Genomic DNA, 22,414 nt, shown 5'->3' with positions numbered 1-22,414 from the left:
GAACCGCGCGCCTTACCTCGACCGCCCTCATTATCAGAACTCCGGACGCTTCCAACCACTCACCTCAACTGCAAATGAGATATCGAGCTTCAGCAGTACAAACAATGTATGTTGTATCACTTCTTACCCTCGCAGCTTTCTATGGGGTTGCACGTGCCGGCCTTGTCAACCTTGGCGCAACCGTGACTGTCAATGGTGTCTATTACTTCGTCGATCCTGAGCCGGTGGGAGTTCTCCCCTCATCTTCTGGCCTGCATCACCATAGTAATTTCGGATTTGTCCCGGTGACGCTCTTTGAGGCAATAGATAATCGTTTCGATGAGTCTACTTTCAACGACACCATCAAGGCTTGGCTTGCTCAGGATGATGTTTTCAATAAAGGGTTTTTACAAGGTGCGTTATTAATCTCTCAAAATTAGAAGATTACGCTCACAGTTACAGAAATCTACGTTAAGAAAGACTCGGATGATGTCCCCGGTCTATCTAACTACCAATATCAAGGGAACATGTCATCGTCGTGGGAAGAAATTGATTACACTTTCAACGTTCCCAACGGTCCTTACATCTTGAACCCATCGACAGGTTCCCTACATACCCCGTACCGCCTCTATCTCGATACTCAAGGTGCCTTCACCCAAGGCGTCATACCCCTCTCGGGCGGATCTTTCGCTCCACTCCCCGCTGCTCTCCCTGGCTCCTCATCCATTACAGTGGGTGTTCCTTCGAGAATTTACCATCCGCCAAGTGATGACTATCCGCTCGCTGGTGTGCGTATCGGCGTAAAGGATATTTATGACGTTTCTGGACTCAAGACTGGGGCTGGAAGCCGCGCCTACTATGATATCTACCCCGAGGCCAATGGCACTGCACCCGCCGTACAACAACTACTAGATGCCGGAGCCGTCCTGGTCGGCAAAATGAAGACGACTCAATTCGCCGCACCCGAAAATGCGAGAGATGCCATTGACTACCAGGCTCCGTTCAATCCCAGAGGCGACGGGTATCAAGAAGTCGGATCCTCCTCGTCCGGAGCGGGGGCGGGTATCGCTTCCTACCATTGGTTGGATCTAGCTTTGGGGTCCGATACGGGAGGGTCTATTCGGGTACCAGCCGAGGACAACGGAATTTTCGGGAACCGCCCGACGCATGGTCTGGTGGACTTGTCGCGGGTTATACCGCTGGGACCTGAGTTTGATACAGCTGGGTTTTTGGCTCGCGATGCAGAGATTTGGGCGACTGCTTGCAAGGTCATGTACTCGAATCTCACAACGAATTATACGCGATATCCGAAACGAGTTCTTACATACGACCTTCCTTCAACAAAGGATGCCGACCTTTCAGACTCGGACCGCGTTGTCGTTCAATTCGTTGATAGGCTAGTCGAGTTTCTATCAGCCGACCTCTCAACGTTTAATCATACAGAAGAATGGTCTCGCAGTCACCCAGCCGGTACGCCAAGCGACTTGCAGGAGTTTGTTGGATCGACATGGGCAGTGATTTCGGCCAAACAACAGACTCGCCTTGTCCGAGATCCATTCTTCAAGGACTATGCAGCCGCGTACGATGGACGTGTACCTTTCGTGAATCCCTCCACCAATGGAAGTTGGAGCTGGTCTGATAGTCTTCCTCCGCTGCTTGACGAAGCAATCGCAAACAAGACCATGTTCAAGACTTGGTGGGATGAGGTCATGCTCCCTAAGAACTCTGAAACGTGTTCAGAAAGTCTTATGCTCTATACTTTCAGGGATGCTGCACCTGAATACAGAAGCGATTACGGCAGCGCCATGGGTTCTGGTGATTTAGTAGGGGTTCTGCTCGGCCTGAATACGGGTTTCATCTCACCAATGGTTGGAAATCCGGATTTTTCTATTCCAATTGGTCAAGCCAGGTATCATAGCAGCATTAGCAGGCATGCAGAGTATCTATCGGTATCTGTCAGGATTATGGCCGCTGAGGGATGTGATGGTATGTTGTTGGATCTCATTGATGAACTTATCAAGGCTGGGATGCTGCCAGAAGTCCAGCCTGGGAAAAGTCTTTAAGTCAATTAAGTTAGTTAAAGTGTAGCTAAATATTAAATAGTTATATAGTATAGCTAAAAATTAAACTACATTATAGCTTGGTATCAGAATTTGACATTAGATAGGGGATGGAATTATAGGGTAAGAACGTTATAAAAACAGTTGTAGCAAGTGGAGCAGACCACCAATCATGTCCTTCAAAAGTCTCCGCCCCGCCCCGCGGTGTGGATTTAATTCCCAGGTTTTCCCCCTTGGCAAAAGACCTCGGCAGAGAACCTTGATGGCCGCACCTGTCGCCAAAAAACCAACCAGCAGCGCAAACACGACACGCTACTATATATGATCTGCTCCCTAAAGGTCTAGTAGGCATGAACCCTCAAAGTATAAGTGACAAGAGCCAGCACCGCGCCTGCGACCCATGCCGTCAGTTAATTCCCCTCTTCCCCTCTTTGTAATCATCAGCTGATGACGTACAGGCAAGCGAAAAGTCCGATGTTCTCGCCACACTCCTTTATGCGAACGATGTTCTCACTTTGCTTTGACGTGCGAGTACTCTCCTATGAGGACTATAGGGAGGCCGAGGAGGGGGCAGCCGCTGGGGTATAGAGCGAATGGCGTGGCGGTGACGGCTGCGTCGCCTGAGGTTATGGATACGGGGAATTTTGCTGGGATTATGGATCAGTTTCTTGATGATTTGGGGACGCCGCTGCCGTCTTTTGACATGGGCTTTTCGACAGAGCAGGATAATGTTCAGGGACAGGAAGCGTTGCCGTCGGATTTGTTTAATGGAGCGGCTATGCAACAGGACCAGAACGGGGTGTACCCAGGAACCGCGGAAAAGGCGATGGACATGACGCCGACATCTCAGAATACCGAGAACATAACGACAGCTGGACTCTCGTCTCAAAAATGCTCCTGCATCGAGCTGGTTAATCAGCACTTCTCGGATATCGAGAGCTCGCTCGAGACATTCCAGACCCTCAAAGTCTTGAAGCAGTCTCTCGCATCAGCAAGGACCATCCTTGAATGCACAGTCTGCTTCCAATCCATCAAGAGCCCACGTACATCACGGAATGTCTATCTGTTGGGCTCCCTTCTATCCAGCATTGGCTCCTCCTACGGCGACTTTTTCTACGCACAGAAGCAGCAAACCGCCGAGTCCTCGGTATCCGGTACACCGATCCGTCTTGTCGTCGGACAACAGCCAGATGCTCAGGATATGGTTGAGCTTTCCCTCGAAGGACCAAGTTACATCGCTTTTCTACAGGCAAGTCTGAAAGGGGAGTTGGATTGTCTTGTGAAACTGGGTGAAGGGTTGGCGACGAGACAGAGTCAGCTCCATACCGAAGGTCACGAGAACTGCGAGACGGGGACGAGCTGCTCGAATACAGAGTCACTACCGACAACGAAACATCCAACTGAGGTGTGTCCGAAGGAAGTTGACATGACGACTGCTTGTGCATGCTTCAGGACTGTAGACCAGGTCAAGGCTGCGATAGCAGAGGCGCAAAGAATCATCTCGGCATGATGATTGCATACACGATTATGACTGATGAATATTTGACAAGTTTTAGCAATATACCCGATGCCTTGTCTCTCTCAATAACTCTCTCTCTTCTGCCAATGACGTAAATGTAATCACGAGGGCATCCTCATCATGTCGCACAGAATGACTGATTGGAAAAGTCCCCGCGCCTCCTGTTTCGCAGTCTAAAACGGTTTAGCGAGGAGAACGCGGCGCGGAAACGGGGCGCGGAGACTTTAGCGGTGGTGGAGCCATCCGCGGAACACAAAGAAACAGGTTCAGCATGAATTGCAACTCACGATGTTTCGAGTATTTAATAAAATTGGAATTCTTTTAATTTTTGCATTCTCTAAAATCACCCCTTGTATTCAACTTTACCACTCCCACTACTCCCTTGCCACAATATACCGTTCGAAACCATGGGTGCATCTTGTTGCGGGTCTAAGGCTGAGCATGTTAGTGCCAGCTTGGAAGACCATGGCCATGCGCATACCGATCATGGCAGCGACTCTCCTGCAGTTGAGCACGGTGGTTCTCATGGACATGGCCATGGCCATGCTCATGCTGATGGCGAGGATCATGGCCACGAACATGGAGGATGCTGCGACGATCACTCCGATGCTTCCAGTATCACCTCTCAGGCCTCGACTTGCTGTGGCAGCGAGGAACACTGCAGCGGTTAGTCCCCTTAAACTTAGCCAATATGTCTTGCCACGCTCTCTAACACCAGTGATTATCATAGAGAAATGCATCTATGCCATTGCTGCCCTCGAGTGCAAGAAAGCCTGTGACGATGATCCAGGCCACGAAGGTACCTTACCTCCATACCGCATCGTCACTGGATACCTAACAGAAACAGGCTCACAAGACCAACCCCACGAACACGACCATGGCCTTCACAAGACCGACGCAGCCTGTGGTACCCATCTAGAAGCTGCTTTCAACCAGTACAGCAGCTACCTCGAACAAATTCGCTGCATCTGCCGAAGCGCCATCGAACAGGGGATGACGTCCCTCGAAACATGCTGCATGAGCACCCGAACGACCCGACACAAGAAGCATCGAAGCAGACATGGAAAGAAGAAGGCTACACCTGTTATACCAGCGTTCAAGCCCTCTGGAACAGGTGGTAAGCAGGTCGACGTCGAAAACGCTGCAAATCTTGAGACAGTTGGGTTTCTTGTCAGCGGTATGGACTGTACCTCGTGCGCAGACAAGTTGCTCCGCATCTTTGGCAGCATGACTGGCGTTTCCAACGCTCAAGTCAACTTTGTCATGGGCAAAGGAGAGTTCGACGTTGATGCATCTTTCACCAATGCTGAGGAGGTTCTGAGCTTTGTGTCTGGGGCAAGTGGCTTCATGCTCAGCAAGATCATCGGCGGGAATTACTACCTCGATGTCTTGGCTATGACTTCGCAAAGCAAGGAGCTTATCGACAATCCGCCTCAGGGTGTGACGGATGTGCAGTCGCTTGACAAGAAGACAGTTCGTCTGTCATATGAGCCGACTACCATCGGAGCTCGAGATCTGTTGGAGTCGATAAAAGACAAGTGCAATGGTATGGCTGAACCCCGTGGAGATCCTCAACTCGAAAACAGCCGCCGCCGTCTCTGGGATCAACTCACAAAGACCCTCCTTGCCGCTGCCCTCACCATCCCCGTGGCAGTAGTCTCATGGAGCGAGAACCTAGTTGACAAGAAAACCGAGGGAATTGTCTCGCTGATCCTCGGTACACTCGTTCAGTGCATCGCCATCCCCGAGTTCTACCGCCCTGCTATTTCCGCTGTTTGGTACAGTCGAACAGTCGAGATGGACATGCTCGTCGTCATCAGTATCACCGCTGCTTACGTCTACTCCGTCGTTGCATTCAGCTTCGAAATGGCAGGTAAACCTCTTGATGAGGGTCAGTTCTTCGAGACCAGCACTATGCTCATCACCCTCATCCTCGTTGGTCGCCTCATCGCTGCTTTTGCTCGGGTCCAGGCTGTTTCGGCCGTATCTCTCCGGTCTAAGCAGAACAACATTGCTGTACTCGCCGAAAAGGAAGGCGATCGTGAGATTGACGCTCGTCTCCTTCAGTATGGAGATGTCTTCAAGGTTCTGCCTCACTCCAGAGTTCCTACAGATGGTATCGTCCTCTCTGGCAAGACTGAGGTAGATGAGTCTATGCTTACAGGGGAGACACTTCCTATTGTCAAGCACAAGGGCAGTGACCTGATTGCGGGTACTGTCAATGGAGATGGTACAGTCACTGTTCAGTTGACGCGTCTTCCTGGGAAGAACACGGTCACCGACATTGCTCAGCTCGTTGAGGAAGCTGCCAAGTCGAGACCTGAGATTCAAGACCTGGCTAACAAAGTCGCTGGTTGGTTTGTCCCCGCCATGGCTACTGTGGCTATTCTTGTTCTTGTCATCTGGATCGCTTGCGGTATGGAGGTCCTTAACTACGACGCCGGGAAGAGCGTTGGAAATGCCATCACCTATGCAGTAGCTACTCTAGCAGTTGCATGCCCCTGCGCCCTTGGCCTTGCAGTCCCCATGGTTCTCGTCGTTGCTGGTGGTATAGCCGCTCGAGGTGGTGTCATCATTAAATCGGCTGATACAACCGAAGGAGCTCGCAAGACGACCGATGTTGTCTTTGATAAGACTGGCACGATAACTGAGGCTGAGCTTGCTGTAACTGAGCAGGTGAACCTTAGCGGAGATGTGGCAAGTAACCTCGCTTTGGCTAAAGCTCTTGTTTCTGGTGGCAAGCATCCTGTCTCGGCTGCCGTCGAGAAGCATCTAGAAGGACAGTCCATCAAGGCCATGCCCGAGGTAGTCAATATTCAGGTTGTCCCAGGTGCTGGAGTCGAAGCAGACTACCTCGACTCAACCCTCAGGGCTGGAAATGCTCGATGGACTGGAGCTGATGAGCTGGACGATGTGTCGCGCCTTCAGCATGGTGGCCTCACAACTCTTGTCATTACTCGCGACTCTGTTCCTCTCATTGCCTTTGGCCTCTCAGCTCAGATCCGCCCCGAAGCATTGCGAGTTATTTCTGAGCTAAAGTCGCGCAACATCAACGTTCATCTCGTTTCCGGAGATCAAATCAAGGCTGTCCAAGCTGTTGCAGCATCAGTTGGTATTCCAGCTGAGAATGTTGTTGGTGAGCGTACTCCACCTGAGAAGAGAGACTACGTCGCTTCTTTGATGGAACAAGGCAGGAGAGTTCTCTTTTGTGGTGATGGCACGAATGACGCCATTGCTGTAGCTCAAGCTAACGTTGGCGCTCAAATGGGAGGTGGCCTGACAAGCAGCGATGTGACCCAGGGTGCAGCAGATGTCGTGCTTCTGAACGGTCTTGAAGGCATTCCTTTCCTTCTTGATATCAGCAAAGTCTCGTTCCAGCGCATGTACTTCAACTTTGTCTGGTCTGCTGTTTATAATATCCTTGCGATCACGATGGCTAGCGGCGCTTGGGTTGAGTTCAGGATTCCGCCTCGGTATGCTGGCTTGGGAGAGATGGTCAGCGTGGTCCCTGTTATTCTTGCCGCCAACTCTATGTTCTTTGCGCGATACTTTAAGCTGAAGGGGCGACCGGATACAGGGACAGAAGACGAGGCGGACGGACTACCATGAGTGCACCTTTGTCCTAAAAGATTGTGCGTTGCGAATATAGCCTAGGTATCTACGTAGTTGATTCATTAATTTATTTGCACTTTGGTAGCCGGAGAGCTCTATATTGGCCTCATCCTGGAACCAAGTCCAAAAGCTTACAGCATGCATAGTCTTAGGTTGAGATTCTCCAGGTGACCTGTCGATATACGTGTATGAAATGCCGCAAAGTCAGCCGTATACGACCTTGTGCGTTGTCACGATCCTAGCAGTAGGTTATGTTAATATTTCATAATAGGGCGAGCCCTCTACATACACTTACCGTACCTGTCCATACTAACACTTCCGGTAACACGACAGCCGAAGGTGATTCCAAGATAAATAAAAATCAATCAACGCTTATCTACGGCGATACTCAGAAAGCTCGAGTTATGCCAGATACTTCGCAAAGCCTTCCCGAATTCTGGGGCCCGTCAAGATCCAAATTCTCCTTCAAAGCCGTTAGTAGTAACCTCAGTGAGATGGGAATGCCTAATATAGACGACTGAAGTCTGGTTATACAATGGCTAAAGCGGCGGTTGATCAAGTAAAGACCAATAGCAAGGATAAGATATACAAGCCGTGCTTGAATGGCCTCGGCCAGACTGGTAACGAGCTGTCTAGGTCTCCATTGTATGCCTTTTCTGATTCAAGGGTCTTAACTCTAAATCATCGGCAGTTGATTGTGCGGGGAAACTTGCTGCACTAGATCCGATGCACCCGCCAGTTACGTGGTGTACAAGTACGCAAGTTCCGCCTCCGAGCTTCCGTGACGGCTGGCTATGAGTCGGGATAGATGTGCAACGCAATTATAAAAGCTTGAGCTATAACCTCTTATTTTGCTTTTTCGCCCAATATCCATTTCATTACTAAAATATCACTTGAGGTTGCATCTTTCATCATCCGCGCCATGAGCCTGCCCATTCTTCTTCAAGCGTCGACGGTGATCGGCTTCTTGGTACTTATATACATTGTCTACTATCGCTACTTCAACCCATTAGCCAAGTACCCCGGTCCTCCTCTTGCCTCGGTCACCAACCTGTGGAAGACCTACCATCTTGGAACTTGCATCTCCCGCACACGCTTGTTCGTCTACATGAGCAGTATGGCGATGTCGTACGGGTCGGGCCAAATGACCTGTCGTTTCATAATCCCGACGCTGTCAACACTATCTACAAGGCAGGCTGACAACTACAAAAGACGGGGTTTTATGATGGATTTACGACTTTCAATCCCAACTTGTTTGGAACACAAGATGAAGAGGTATGCCAAGCTTTGTCCATGCGAGGGTGTTCCACTAATACTAGATATCAGATTCACGCCATCAGGCGTCGCCAAATGGCCCATGCCTTCTCCATGCAGTCCATCAAGGAGATGGAGTATTTTGTTGACAGCCATATCCTGAAACTTAGGAGAAACCTGGATCACTTCTGCGATAGCAACCAAGATGTTGATCTGAAGAACATGATTGCCTTTTATGTCTTTGATGTACTAGGTGAGCTTGCCTTTAGCAGAAGTTTTAACTCGCAGGATGAGAGAAATCTAGCCCGATTACCGCCTATCAACGACCATATCTATCTTGCATGCTTGATGGGAATGACACCAGACGCTCTCCCGTGGATCAAGAAGGTTCTACCATTTATCCCCCTTCTGAGAAGAAGGGAGGGTTGATGTGCAGAATATCGAGGAGATAATCTTGGTCGGCAATGTCAAGGCCGAGGCAAACCCGAGGCGACTAGATAAGTAGCGCGTCTAGATAAGGAAGGCTCCAAGCCATATACGTAAGTACCCGTTCTGAATTGTCCTAGTCGAAACTCTACCTGTTGATCACAGCCAATCCGTGCAGATGGTGGAGCATCGGGTCGGAATGGTATCGGATCTGGGGAGTTGAGTGTTGGGGAACTGGAGGCGCTGCCAATTTGCGCAAGACTACCTTTCGTCATTACTACCTAACGGAAGCTATAAGCACCCGAGAGGCTATGCAGCAACTATAAATACACTCCTAGGCTCTTGAGACGTGGGTTATCGGTCGTCAGACTAACCCATCTTCTAAAGTCTCAAGATACAGATTTGTTGTCAACATGGCAGGACAGCAGCCCCCCCGCATTCACAACGAGATCTACCCATTCCTTCACCCATCAAAGTTCAGAAACTCTCTAAAGGGACAGGTTGTTCTCATCACCGGTATGTGTCTCGGGAAAGAACCGTTGTCACCATTTAACGCCAAGTAGGTGCTCTTGGTACCATCGCCGGTGCTATTGCAGAATGCTTTGCCACTGCCGGCGCCCGTCTCTTCCTATCCGATATTCAGCCCTCGCTGCCAGATTCTACCAAGGATCATCTTTTGCATCTTGGCGCTAATGCAGTGCATTATTCTCGCTGCGACGTCGGCAACCCCAACGAGTGCGAGGAACTGGTGAAACAAGTAAGCCATACCCAACAGTACGCCATGGCATATTCACTAACAGAAGTAAACAGACTGTTTCCACCGTAGGCGATATCGATGTGCTCATCAATGGTGCCGGAGTTGCTGGCATCCGCGTGGTAAGTGTCCGGTATCGAACATTTACTAACTAATATGCGAGAATTAAGCTAAACTATTTATCCAGTTCCATAAGCAGGATCCTGCTCTTTTCTTACGAGACATGGCCATTAACTTCAATGGTCCACTAGTGCTAATGCGTTTGGTCTTACCAAGCTTCATTGAGAGACGCAGAGGTTGCGTGATCAATATCGCTTCCAAAGCTGCCACCGTAGACTTTCCGTTCAACATTAGTTACTGTACTAGCAAGGCGGCTTTGATCAAATTAACAAGCGTCCTACAGGCCGAGGTGGATGAAGTTACACCATCATCCGACATCAATTTATACGCGATCCACCCTGGCGCGGTGCGTTCAGGCATGAAGACTGCAGGTCAGTGAACATGGAGTCCTATCAGTTGCTATAACATATGCTGACGGAACATGTGACGCCACTAGATGGCCACCATGATGCCGCACTTGCAGAGTTCCCTCAAGTCTTTTCCCGCTTTGAAGAGTGGATGAAACGGTTCACCGGCTCGCCGCACTTGGCTGGCATGTCATGTGTAGCTCTCGCAACGGGGATTGCGAAGGATGTGCTGAGGGGCAGATACTACGATGTAGAACAGGATCTGCAAGATGTCATTGCCCAGACATCGCTGTTAAAGGCGGATCCGCTGCTTCACACTCTGCATATCAGTATGCTCGGGTCATTGGAACGCGAAGAGGGTGCTATTTCCCAAGAGCCGGAGGAGAAGTTTGACTTCCCTGGCTTTTAGAGCAGTGTGGTATAATTCGGAGGGATAGTCTAGAACGATACTGATGGAGTCGGCGAGGGAGCCCTTGAATCATTTCTGGGCGGGATATCACACCTGATGATTGTCTATCCTAGACCAGTTTCCGACCGCTATGCATGTTCAGCTCAGCCCGGATAAACGACTAGACTAGTGATGTAATCTATTCTCAATACCTTAGAGATTGTATGCCTAGCCAATGATAATAGTAAAGAGTAAGAGTTCGGCGTTTCATCTGAGGCAGTTGGGGTGTGGGTCTGGAGATATAGAACGCACCAATACTACACCAAACAGAGTATTGAGCTATCGGATTGAATCAAGCTAAGGGATACACATTGGATAAAATACTCCCCATGATTCGAACCTCTTCTTCCAACTCGAGAATACGCTCTCGCGCAAGGTCGAGTACCTGACCCCTACTTAAGACTTGCCCTGAACTTGGCGTGCTGTCTCTATCAGCTAGGGTGTTTGTTCTGGACGCCGGCAGTGCCGCTAGAAGACTTTCAAACTGCGCCTTGAGTCGAGTGCGGTATTGCTTCTCGGCAAGGTGATGACATTCTCGGACGTGTGCTGGCGTTTTCGAAGTCACCTTGTATCGGCGGTTTTTTGGCTTGCGTGATGCTACCCGGAGTTGAGTCTCGGTCATCTGTGGGACCTGAATCATTTGCGTTGGTGACCGGATCTGTCGCTCCCTCGCCGAAGAATGTTCTGTCGGGGATATCATGTTCACGTCGTGGTTTGGTGGTGTCGTGGAATTCGTAAGGTAGTTGAAGGGGTAACATGCTTGTGCATGATCAGCAAGCTCGGGTGAGCTAGGCGTGTTGGAGAAATACTCGGAAGACGAGTACTCGTCCACGTTCCACGGGGGGTTTTGAGCAGTGACTATTATCGAAACCACGTGAATAAGCATTAACAATCAGCTTGGAAAGAGGAGCCGACTTACCCTGCTCAGTTACTAGGCCAAGGGGCATCTGATTGGTGAGAGTCAGTAAATGCTTCGTGTCGTTGATCGACATGGGTGGCATGATTGAGAGCTAGAGTGGAAGTAGTGGTGGGTAGCTGGCGGTAAGGATGTAGTGAATAACCTACCAGGGGCTGATAGTCATTCACGCTTTGATCTAGGGTGCTGGAGATACGACTGAATTGCGAGGCGGTCATCTGGGACTGTAGCTGGTATCTGGTAGTTGGCAGGTTTGTTGTTGGATTGGTTGAACGATTTCTATAGCTTATTTGCCAAATAAATCGGCTTGTTACTGATTTAGCTTCCAAAACAACTGGCACTGCCTGGCTGTTAAATGAATCTCATTTTCGTGGTGCGCCGTGACTGAAGCCCCGCAACAATTAACATCCCGTTCAATAACCCAGCCCTGTACCGAGAGAGTGGCGCACTTCATAACATGTCGACTGATTCTGAGACTTGGCGATCGATCGTACGTTCGCGACCCTTCTACAGGGTCAATATCCCAATGCTTATCGTGTTTTGATAACATGATGGCGTCGGGGAGCCGGGCTCGCGGCTAATTCCGTCACTTCATGTCAGCAAATCAATGTTGGCTGTGAAAGAGTCTAGACCAGTCCATCTGTTGTTTTGGGCTGAGGTCGAGACCGGGCCATAAGACGCGTCACCATCACTCAGAAGCGGGGTTTAAAAGCTTAAAGAGCGAAATTTAACATGCGCCAAGGTCTGGGAATGCCCTCTCATTCAGCAAAAATGGCCGTACAACAAATGTCGATTTTCAGCCCGTAGATCTGGCCTCAGATCGTTGACCTTGTTTGGGTTCCTTGTGCAAATTAAACACTACCATAGCTTTGGCACTAGCAATCAGCAACCTATTGCCGACCTGTTAAATGCTCGTCGCTCACCAGGTTTTTCTATCGCCGACCGCCGCACTTCCAATCCCTGTCTGTGCATTCCCAGCCATAGTAAAGCTTACAACCATTCCCATTTGAGGCGTCTATGGTGCTGCGATCTTATGTCCGGCGTTGCTTTTTGACGGCACAGCACGCCACATCCCTCGATTCCTGTTGTAATGTTTCTTTTCTTGAGTCCTAAACCAGTGACAAGGCCTCGGCCTAACAGAAGCTCGACTTCTGAGGAGGCGTAGCTGATTTCCCAGAACAAGGCAAATAATAAAGCCAAGCCACTGAAGAAAATTGTAAGACTTTATTTAAAATGCCACCAAACTACCGGTGCTACGTCAACGTGGCACAATTGGTATCGTGGGGCAAGCGGTAGGACGGATAATTGTTACATCGCTATGCACGCTGAGATGCTTGTACTTTCTCTCAGATTCTATCGTCAGTGTCTCGTATGGCGGAGTTGTAAGGCCGACAACCTGGGTACCATATCTCTATCTAGCAATTGTTCAAATGGGAGGTCATGTGAGAAATGGATTCTCAATCATCGGGTGGCACGATATTGACGATACTCTAAACCCCTCCTTCCGGCATTGCTCTGTTCGCCGAATTATCTAGTCCCCTGTGAGAATGTGGCTGCTTATGCACATGACGCCACGACCGCCCTTCGACCATTGTCTGAGTTCCGAGTGCCTGGTTGACTTCAGCCTCCTAACGGGAGTTCAGCTTCGTTAGCATACTGCATCGGACTCTATCCATTCTCGGAAATCGGATCGTTGAGAAAGAAAATGTGGCTTTTTGCCATGATCATATGACGGTAAAACATGTTATCCAGATCTCTTCTCAGTGACGAGCCGGCAAAGGCGGCGGTCTGGACCATCGACCCCTGACATAACCCTTGCGCTTACTGTGACGTTCCATCTCAGATACTTCAAAGAAGCAAAGAGAAAACATGACAGCTGGTGGGGAAGGCTAATAGAGGGAATACAAAAGCAACGGCTGCAGTGGCCGCGCGGGCGCGGACAGAGTATTGCGGTTACTTGATCTACAAACCCGAAGCCAAGAAATATTCAAAAACGACATAGTAAGCGAAGTTCTCATGCCAATGTACACTGGGAGACAACTAACAGGGTTTGTCAAGTCGTGACTACAATGGATTCCTTCACGTCTGATTTTGTCGACAATGTAGGGCATCAAATCTCAGCGTATCCTGTCTTTCCAACACCACCCGATATCCATTTCGGCTTTCACACTCTTGAATCGACAAACACATTCATCAATGGCCCAAGTGAAAGCGTTCAGATCGATTCTTGGTTCTGTCAAAAATGGTTGGATAATTCTCGAAACGTACAAACGGAAGCCGTCACCAGCTCAGTTGACTGCAAAGAGTCGACAGCGGCAGCATGTTCAGAGCACGGGATCCAGATCCTCGCTCGGCCTGCTCGAGATCATAATTCAAATACAAGGTCAAAAGTTCAGCAGGACAGAAAGTCCCATTCCATGCAGACTACAACTATCACAAAGCAAGGCTATTCTGAGCAAGACGGCCAGAACCGAGATTCCATGCAAGATAAAGCATCGCGAATTCGGGAGAGGAATCGAAACATTGCCCGCAAGTACCGAGGCCGCAAGCAATGTGAAGCAGAGGCTTTAGAAGCTTACACGCAGAAATTGCAAGGGGAGAATGCGATCTTGCGGGCCCGCTGCAATGGTCTGGCCAACGAAGTACTGGATCTCAAGAGTCTATTATTGCAGCATTCAGAGTGCAATTGTACGATGATCCAAGCATTTATTGCTGTTGAGGCAAAACGGTCACTCCACAGCCTTCTTTCACCAAACTCATATAGTTAAGTCTTTATATTGGGGAAATAGGAATATGAGACAGTGGAACGACCGACAGCACGGTTGCCCAAGGTCTAGACAATGCCACAAAGAAGGTACGGGATACTTGGCTGGACGGCCGAAATATCCATCAACGCGGTATCGGCGTTCATTTCATCAGTGGCCAGGAGAACCCAATTAATGCGAGTATGAAAGAGGGCGTACCCGGTGAAGAGGGCGGCCTGACTGGATAGTCCACGTGCACTATGGGAATACACTTGCTACGCTGTTCGATTTACTTCAAAAATCTGCTTGCAGGGATAGAAATAAGTAGAGGATACGGTACTGCCCAGGACACAGTGACGACAAAAGTCTTTCCAAGTAAACACTCACATTCAGGAATATAATCGACATACTGGATATTAGCCGGTTTCAAAAAGGTTAATTGGTAAGCATCCATCGGAGCCTTGGTTGACACCTGCCTGATTGGGTCATCGGAGCACCGGCCGATAGCTACCTTATCGGGCAAGTGGTTGAACTTGCGAACTTTAGAGAAGTTAGATAAGGCAAGGAATGGACCAGCTTCCTGTAGAAATTGCTGTCGAATATGATTCTTTCGCAGATTTATGCGGACCTGTTGAGTCGAGAAGATATATCTTTTGGATGCCAGGTTGACAGCGCTAGGCTGCGGGGGTTTGGGTGGCTGACAGCTTAGCAATATAAGCATTTAAGCTTATATCATATGCCGCTTGCTTCCCTTCTAGTACCGTCCGAGTGGAGAATCATTATAGAATGGATGGGAAGGCGGTCTTGGCAATATCCGGGCGATGTCACGTCTTGCAAGGATACGGTACGGGATAGAGTCTTGAATTGAGTAGGGACTTTTTCTACTCTCGCCCCATCACGGTCTTGGAAGAATGGTATGATGTCACTCATGGATTTGTTGCCGTGAATGGTAGGGGACAGCGGAATGTTAATGGTGATGCATAAGGCAGTGATTGGCCCCCTTCAATATATATAATTCTTCGCTAGCCACCCTCTTTTCGCACAGCCGAGGATTCTTTCTGTAACAGCGAGCGCCTTGTTAGAACAAACACAATGACCCGTCTCGTACAGGTACTCCTTGCAGCCGGAGCCACTCTCGTCGGCTTCACCTCTGCACAATGCAACCTCACCCCCACAGCCAGCATCGCTACCGCTGATGGCGTCGAGTTCAAGCTCCTGCGCACCGGCCTCCAGCGCCCTCGCCACCTCGTTGCCGATACCGAGGGCAACCTTTTGATCACCGAGGCTGGTAGCAAGGGCGTAAGGAGAGTTGTCCTCGATGATGGCAAAGACCTCGATGTCTGCATCGACTCTGACGACGCCTTGATCTCAAACGCAAATGTACGTCTCTCCAATCACGCATGTTCTTGAGCGACGAGGATGTATTATTAACAAGACTGTGTGAACATAGCTGAACCATGGCATTGCTCTGACCGCTGACGGTAAAACCATTCTCGTTTCTACTCCCAGCGAAGTATACGCCTACGATTACGATGCCTCGAAAGGCACCGTCGGCTCTCGTCGGACAGTCATCACGGGTATGAGTGCCACTTCGACTCATTCTACCCGTACCCTGACGATCCCTCTCGCTGGCAATCCCAACCTGCTGCTCGTGGCTGGCGGATCTGATGGTAATTTGGATGTCGAGACTGTTGACAAAGATGTTGTGCGCAGTCAGGTGAGGGTCTTCAAGATTGATGAGCTGTTGGCGGCGGAAGCTCCTCTGGTGTATGGCGAGGCGGAGGTACTTGGCTGGGGTCTTCGTAACAGTGTTGGTTGGGCGGAAGACCCTTCTACAGGACATATCGTACGTGCAGTCTTTCCTTTTCAGCCAGAAACTTGGATTTTATGGCAGACATTTCGAACTAACCTGGCATACAGTGGTCCGTCGAGAACTCGGTCGATAATCTCTACCGCGGCGACGTCGATGTCCATAACACCAATCCTGGCGAGGAACTTAACTTCCACGGCCTTCCCAATGACACCTCCAGCGCCCGATATGGTGCCAACTATGGATATCCTGGATGCTTCTCCATCTACGACACCTCCAACATCAAGGATTACCCAGGCGGGGCAAAGGTTGGTAAGCAGTTTGCTGGCACGCCCCAGGGTGAGACAGATCTGGGCTTCACCGATGAGGAATGCCAAGAGAAGCAAGCTCCTAGAATCACGTTCGGATCACACCTTGCACCCTTGGACATCAAGTTCCTTGATGGTAGTGCGGCATACATTGCATTCCATGGAAGCTGGTGAGTGCCCGGAAGACAAGACTTACCTTATTGCACGAGTAGTCACTAACTGATTCCAGGAACCGCAACCCCGGTGATGGCTACCGCCTTAGCAAGGTGGCGTTTGCCAATGGCGAGCCAGTGCCGGAATCTGATGATCCTAAAGCTGAAGTGCCGCTGATGTGGAATACGGACAATACCAAGTGCCCTTCTGGTTGCTTTAGACCGGCAGGCCTGGCATTCGACAAATCCGGGAGGCTGTTCCTGACCAGTGATTCTACGGGAGAGCTGTATGTTCTAACTGGCGTTTAAGTCCTGATTCCTTTGGAAGGTATTAAGTAGATAGGTTACACTTGAGCGAATTCAATTCATTCTTGCTATTAAATTGTGGCCATGTCAGAGTGTTAAAACAAAGGAAATGATTTATTTCGGAACTTAAAGATCAACGGCAAACACCGAGCCATCACTATTGCCGCTATAAGTGAAACCACATTTCCCATTGCCAACAATGAAACCAGCCCCAGTGTCAGCGCCTTTCTTAGACATAAAGTAGTTAGGATGATTGCTCTGCGACTTGCACGTCGAGCCGGCGTGGTACAGAAGGAAACAGTTGCGGTTAGCGGCACGGAAACTCCACGTCTCGCAGCCAGTGAACTGCATGCAAGAGCTACAGCACTCTTCAGGACTGCTGGCGCCATTTGCGACGATCTGGAAATCAGAGGGAATACCAGGGCCGTTGTTGAGAACGTTGGTAACGTAGTAGCCTGTGCTTGCGCTGTTAAAGTCGGGGCCAAACATGTTTGCTTCTTTGCAAGCTGCATATTCGGTAGGGCCGGAGATTACCTTTGTTTTGGTGGCGGTGGCAGATTTTGTTGCTGTCTTCCACTTGGTGGAGTAGGTGGTGACTTTCATGGAAGTAGTGAAGGACTTGGTGACGGATACGTCTTTGGGAATAAGGGTTGTGGTGGTAGAGATTGTCTTGACGACAGTGGTTGTCTGCATACTTGCCACTGTCTTGGTAACTGGAGTACCAGTTTTCTGGACAACCTTTGTGTTGGCATTTGGAAGAAGCTTCGTGCCTGTGCAAAGAGATCAGACAATCGTCCGTAGACATAGAAATGTACACTAGAGTGAACTTACACTGAACCTTTGAAGGGAATTTGAAAGCTTTTATCCCAGGCTTGATTATCGCCCGGGCATGGGGCTTCTGGAACAGCTTGTCACGCTTTTGCGCATTCAGAGACCTTGAGTTGACTGTATCCGAGATGAACTTAAACCCAGCAGTGGTTGGAATCTGAGTAGTAGACGTTGAAGTCCTTGTGCCTGTCTTTGTGCTGGTAGTAGTAGAAGTAGCGGTCACGATAACAGTGGCCACCTTGAACAGCGTGGTAGTAGTGCTGAAAGTGTCGGTGCCGCCTTTTCCAGTGACGGTGAAAGTCTTGGTGGAGAACACCGTGATTGTTGACCATTGGTTAGCTTTCTTCACCACAGTCGGAATAACTGTGGTTGTTGTCGTAGGGACTACACTGTCTGTCTTGGTGACAGTGACAGTCTGGACATCTGTGACTGATTCCTTGCCAAGTTTTGTCTGGCAGGTCACATCGTCGTCGGCGGCTGCGAGGACGGATGATGGCAGAAGAGGGAAAAGGAGAGCGGAGAGTAGAGTGGTCTTCATGGTGGATGGTGAAGATCTGATGATTGAGGAGGGATAAGGAATTTCTGTGCTGTTCTACTAACTAGAGGAATTTCATAGCAGCAGTCGTTATATACAGCTCAAGGTCTACATATCCTACGAAAGCTCCTATAGTATATGAATGCGGTTTTGCCACTTCAGAAAACACAGTCTAAAAATCCAGAATCTTAGGACTCGCAACCTCTAAAGCGATCTGCAAACGGCCATTCCCCTGTTCTGAAGGACGGACCAAATCATGTTCGAAAGAAATACACTAGCGCAAAGCTTCTCGAGAAGAAGGGTCGGCCGCGATGGCGTTGTCCAGACCCCAAGCCTCGGAATGTGAACATGGGAAAGTGGTCTCCCTTCCATTCCTCGATTAGCTCCATTTTCCCCATATTCTCGAAACGTGGCCAGCCACTTTTTGTCTTGGCCAGATCCAGAAAGAAACTGCGAGCCAATCAATGACAGGCAGGGTGATAACGAACAGTTGTTTACCCTATCAGGGGGATTTGCCAGCTTAAAGACTCGATTTCATTTACAGGAGAATACGGGAGAGGAGGTCTCTGAAGATCTTGGCCGTTAAGAACTATTTATTTGTCGTCTGCTAAAGCCTGCGATTCCATGTGGCCGCCATCTGCCCTGGGCGGTGCACTTGAGCCCAACTCGTGGTATTGCACAGTCATTCACGATGTAATTGGACGAAGGCTGGATAACCCTTAATGGGACTTCGTAACGTCGCTTGCGTTTTCTCATCCTGTCTACAACTATTGCGAAGCATACCAGACTCGCTGAGCATTCAAGCCTGGCAAAATCAAGCATTCGCTTATCCAAATAAGCATTTTGCTTACCTGGTTCAGCATCCCATTCCGTGTGAGTCCAAGGCCTGGAGTGGTTAAGCTTATCTCCCCGTCCCAAGCAAAGACTAGACAAAAGATAGTAGCGCCACGTTTAGCGCCACCATTTATTGCATCGAGGATTTATTGCTATACGCATAAATGCCCTTCACCGATGCATCCAATTCGTTGTTTTCGATCTCAGCCACTGATTTCTTTATCAATAGGCGAACTTGGACTCGGCGAGAAAGCTCCTTGCCTCGGGCACGACCCGCACGTGGCGGACCGGGACAATGCTAGCTCAGCCATGCATACCAGCGGTCCGTAGTAACCAGTCTCAGATCAGGCATGGCTTTCCTGTACACGGGAGAGCGCTTGGAATTCGATAAGTTACCTTTTTCTTTCAGCCATATTCTACTTGTGAAGTAGATACGCATCAGGGTTGTGAAGGCTAAAGTAGGACGATTAAGCTAAGAAATACTGCATTCAAAATGCACATTGGAGTCCAGACTTTGCTGGATATTAGCTTGTATATTGTAAGGGAAACAAGCTGGTCCGGTTGTCCATAGGTGGCTTGTTCCTCATACCCTACTCAAGCGGCTCATGGATACTTATGGAACTGTTGACGGGCTTTAGGAATAGTCACAATGCTGACCACGGAGAGTCTGACCATCTTAGCAAGATCACAGGGGTCATCGCGATACGAAAGAGTGATCATGGCTTTTTGAGTTGCTATTAGACTCCCATGCCCTGGTCTCCGGCAGTCCTGTATGTCACCTGTAGTATTTTCTCTTCTCTTCAATCTCACCTCAGTGCATTAGCTCCTCGGTGCATCAAACCATTAGGTGCTCATCATGATGCTCACCAAGCACCTGGCTTCTTTTATTGTGCTTCAATCCTTCATGCTTAGTGCTTCTGCCGCTCCAAGCCATGATCTCCCAATTCTCAACCGCCGAGATGATGCCAACGCTACAAGCAGTAACGACAACAGCACAACTCTCGAGCCCATCATTCCCCCAGAGGTGGACCCAAAGGACTTCTCAGTCTTCACCCTTGATAAGCAGGTCACTTTGGCCTGGGCCGGTACACCAGACTCAGAGCCTGGGATGAAACGAATGCGAAAGCGCGATAACGCCATATTCTCGCAGGCCAACTTTACCTTTCGATACCCCGTCATCCCTCTCGATCATTCTGTCTTTGTCTCGAGCGTATCTTGCACCAAGGGTGCATTGAGTGGCGCGATAACGAACTCTGCTGCATATAATTATGCCAAGGCGCAGTGGAAAGGCACAGGAAAGATTATCTTCATCACCTCTGTGGATGGTTGCGGCGAGGATCATGCCAATGACCTGTTTCTCTCTCAATCCATCACATTTAATGACACCACAAAGGCGTTCACTGCCAAGGGCTCCACAACTGAATATGCTGATGTATATGAGCGCTTCAAGCTCGACTTTGGCAAGATCGGCACACTAAATGTCAGGCGGGCCATCGATAAGAGAGCTGTAAGCTGCAACTGCTGCTGTCAACCGTCCGAGCTTAAACTAACTGGATACAGATGTTTGAGCCACACATGCTTGAAAAGCGCCTGAGCAAGACTTGGTCATATGAATGGTCTCAATATCTCAACAACGAAGACATCCTTGGTACAGATGAAGACGCGCCATGGGAAAATGCTGCAAAGCTCATTGAATGGGGCTCAGAAGGCGGAGAAGAGGATGATTCATATTCCAAGGGCGAGGTCGCTGACCCAAACGGCCATCATAAACGCTGGGACAACGCTACACTGGCAGAGCGTGACTTGTCCTACGGTCTGATCCTCTATTGCGTCGAGTGTGGATTTGGCGGCAAGGCTTCACTTACTGGAACCATTGAAGCCAGTATCTTCAGCGGCATGGAGACAGCTCAGATCCAGTTCAACGCTCAGTTCAAAGCTGGGCTCAATCTTGGGCTCAAAGCTTTCGTCACGTATGAGAAGGAATGGACATATCCTGTCGCTGAGTTCTCTCCCTGGAACTTTGGCATTCCACTCCTATGCACTGTTGGGCCTTACATCGGCCTCGATGTTCAAGCTGGAATGACTATAGAAGCAACTGGCACCCTACTTATTGGAGCCTCGGTTGAGTGGGAAAACATAGATATCTTGATTGATCTACTAGACTCCAGCAATAGCCACTCCAATGGCCTCACGCCGGTGTTTACGCACAGAACTGAAGCTACTGGTGAGCTCAAGATGGAGGCATCTCTAGGCCTCCCTGCTAGCGTTGGTGTCAAGCTCAATGTCTTATCAGGACTATGGGAAGCAAAAGGCGGAGTAGTCGATACACCATCAGTTGTTTTGGAAGGGAGCTTTGAAGTCAGTGCGACAGTCACTGATGACGGCGAGATTGTCACGGATGTTGATGGCGATTGCTATGGTATCGCCTGGAACATCCATTTCGAGAACACTCTTGAGGCCTTTATCACACTTGGTAGCGACACAAACAAGTTTCCTCTTATTGATCCCCTGGAGAGTGATCCCATTGCTGAGGGTTGCATTGGCTACGTCAATGATGGAACTGGTGATGATGGATCTGATGATGAGGGGGGCATGTCTGGAACCGGAATGGACTGCGGTGGTAGCGGTCTATTCGCTGATTGTGTTGGGTCACAGCCAGCGCCTATCTTTGATCCAACATCCAAGAAGAAGACTGGCAAGAAGGCCGACACCAAGTCCACTAAACAGAAAGGCACCACTCAGAATAAGTCCAGCAGCAGTGATAAGAAGGCTACCTCCAACAAGAAGCCCAAGACATCGACTACTAGCAAGAAACCTATCAGCACCAAGACTAAGAAACCGACCAAGACCTCAAGTGTCATAACAGCGACTACCAAAAACACCAAGGCTACCCAAGCTGCAAACAAAAAGGCAAGCCCGGCTCAAGCATCCACGACTTCCAAGAAGGCAGCACCAGCATGTACTCCCTCGGCTGTCGCCAGCACCAAGGCCCCTCCACGTTCAGTCTGCAAGAGGAACGTGGCAAAGGCTCGTGTCCCCTCCAAATCCATCATCGGCACGGCCTCTTCTGTGAAGAACGTGAGTACTTGCGCCGAGACCTGCTTGAAGAGTACACAGTGTATGAGTTTTGGATATGGTGAGGATAAGACGTGTCAACTATATGGGAAGAACCTCAAAGGTCTTGGTGTCACATCGGGTAAAGGGAAGCAGGCTTCGCTATTTTATGACAGGAAGTGCTACGCATTTAGCGAATGTCCCAAGTAGCATGGTAGATGTTGAGGATGAACAGAGGGGGACAGGCAGCAAGCCTCAATTTGCATAATTTCTTTTGTCAGTCAATACGACGCGTCATACTACGTATGCATCACCTCCTATCTTGTCATCATAGGTCTTTCTGTCATGCGAATATATACTGTGATGTATTGTCATCCGAGTCCACCGAGGATTTAACTATGTACAGTG

The 22,414-nt window shown here is 49.5% G+C and overlaps 10 protein-coding genes across 10 annotated transcripts; 8 read left to right on the top strand and 2 right to left on the bottom strand.

The window, feature by feature from the left end:
• Positions 1-104: 104 nt before the first annotated feature.
• On the top strand, positions 105-2,042 carry FPRO_07188 (uncharacterized protein; the record flags this gene model as incomplete). The annotated part of the gene is made up of 2 exons (XM_031227814.1): positions 105-393; positions 442-2,042. 2 exons carry the CDS (start codon positions 105-107, stop codon positions 2,040-2,042), a joined length of 1,890 nt encoding a protein of 629 aa, XP_031078214.1.
• A 538-nt stretch (positions 2,043-2,580) lies between these two features.
• FPRO_07189 (uncharacterized protein) lies at positions 2,581-3,549 on the top strand (the record flags this gene model as incomplete). The annotated part of the gene is made up of 1 exon (XM_031227813.1): positions 2,581-3,549. One exon carries the CDS (start codon positions 2,581-2,583, stop codon positions 3,547-3,549), a length of 969 nt encoding a protein of 322 aa, XP_031078213.1.
• Positions 3,550-3,965: 416 nt separating this feature from the next.
• On the top strand, positions 3,966-7,167 carry FPRO_07190 (uncharacterized protein; the record flags this gene model as incomplete). The annotated part of the gene is made up of 3 exons (XM_031227812.1): positions 3,966-4,224; positions 4,289-4,357; positions 4,406-7,167. 3 exons carry the CDS (start codon positions 3,966-3,968, stop codon positions 7,165-7,167), a joined length of 3,090 nt encoding a protein of 1,029 aa, XP_031078212.1.
• A 925-nt stretch (positions 7,168-8,092) lies between these two features.
• Positions 8,093-8,853, top strand: FPRO_07191 (uncharacterized protein; the record flags this gene model as incomplete). Its single annotated transcript, XM_031227811.1, has 3 exons — positions 8,093-8,272; positions 8,383-8,445; positions 8,497-8,853. The coding sequence occupies 3 exons, from the start codon at positions 8,093-8,095 to the stop codon at positions 8,851-8,853; spliced, it is 600 nt and encodes a 199-aa protein (XP_031078211.1).
• A 410-nt stretch (positions 8,854-9,263) lies between these two features.
• FPRO_07192 (uncharacterized protein) lies at positions 9,264-10,480 on the top strand (the record flags this gene model as incomplete). The annotated part of the gene is made up of 5 exons (XM_031227810.1): positions 9,264-9,366; positions 9,414-9,607; positions 9,661-9,726; positions 9,792-10,095; positions 10,161-10,480. The coding sequence occupies 5 exons, from the start codon at positions 9,264-9,266 to the stop codon at positions 10,478-10,480; spliced, it is 987 nt and encodes a 328-aa protein (XP_031078210.1).
• A 331-nt stretch (positions 10,481-10,811) lies between these two features.
• On the bottom strand, positions 10,812-11,520 carry FPRO_07193 (uncharacterized protein; the record flags this gene model as incomplete). Its single annotated transcript, XM_031227809.1, has 2 exons — positions 10,812-11,377; positions 11,439-11,520. The coding sequence occupies 2 exons, from the start codon at positions 11,518-11,520 to the stop codon at positions 10,812-10,814; spliced, it is 648 nt and encodes a 215-aa protein (XP_031078209.1).
• Positions 11,521-13,504: 1,984 nt separating this feature from the next.
• FPRO_07194 (uncharacterized protein) lies at positions 13,505-14,203 on the top strand (the record flags this gene model as incomplete). Its single annotated transcript, XM_031227808.1, has 1 exon — positions 13,505-14,203. The coding sequence occupies one exon, from the start codon at positions 13,505-13,507 to the stop codon at positions 14,201-14,203; it is 699 nt and encodes a 232-aa protein (XP_031078208.1).
• Positions 14,204-15,271: 1,068 nt separating this feature from the next.
• FPRO_07195 (uncharacterized protein) lies at positions 15,272-16,758 on the top strand (the record flags this gene model as incomplete). The annotated part of the gene is made up of 4 exons (XM_031227807.1): positions 15,272-15,559; positions 15,630-16,025; positions 16,100-16,467; positions 16,527-16,758. The coding sequence occupies 4 exons, from the start codon at positions 15,272-15,274 to the stop codon at positions 16,756-16,758; spliced, it is 1,284 nt and encodes a 427-aa protein (XP_031078207.1).
• Positions 16,759-16,881: 123 nt separating this feature from the next.
• Positions 16,882-18,121, bottom strand: FPRO_07196 (uncharacterized protein; the record flags this gene model as incomplete). The annotated part of the gene is made up of 2 exons (XM_031227806.1): positions 16,882-17,525; positions 17,587-18,121. The coding sequence occupies 2 exons, from the start codon at positions 18,119-18,121 to the stop codon at positions 16,882-16,884; spliced, it is 1,179 nt and encodes a 392-aa protein (XP_031078206.1).
• A 1,687-nt stretch (positions 18,122-19,808) lies between these two features.
• FPRO_07197 (uncharacterized protein) lies at positions 19,809-22,216 on the top strand (the record flags this gene model as incomplete). The annotated part of the gene is made up of 2 exons (XM_031227804.1): positions 19,809-20,459; positions 20,513-22,216. The coding sequence occupies 2 exons, from the start codon at positions 19,809-19,811 to the stop codon at positions 22,214-22,216; spliced, it is 2,355 nt and encodes a 784-aa protein (XP_031078205.1).
• Between the last annotated feature and the right edge of the window lie 198 nt (positions 22,217-22,414).

The sequence above is a fragment of the Fusarium proliferatum genome (assembly GCF_900067095.1).
Source record: "Fusarium proliferatum ET1 genome assembly, contig: FPRO_scaffold003, whole genome shotgun sequence".
In the NCBI taxonomy this organism is placed as follows: domain Eukaryota; kingdom Fungi; phylum Ascomycota; class Sordariomycetes; order Hypocreales; family Nectriaceae; genus Fusarium; species Fusarium proliferatum.
The sequence above is the reverse complement of the archived record's forward strand: the minus strand, read 5'-3'. Positions and strand labels throughout refer to the sequence as shown.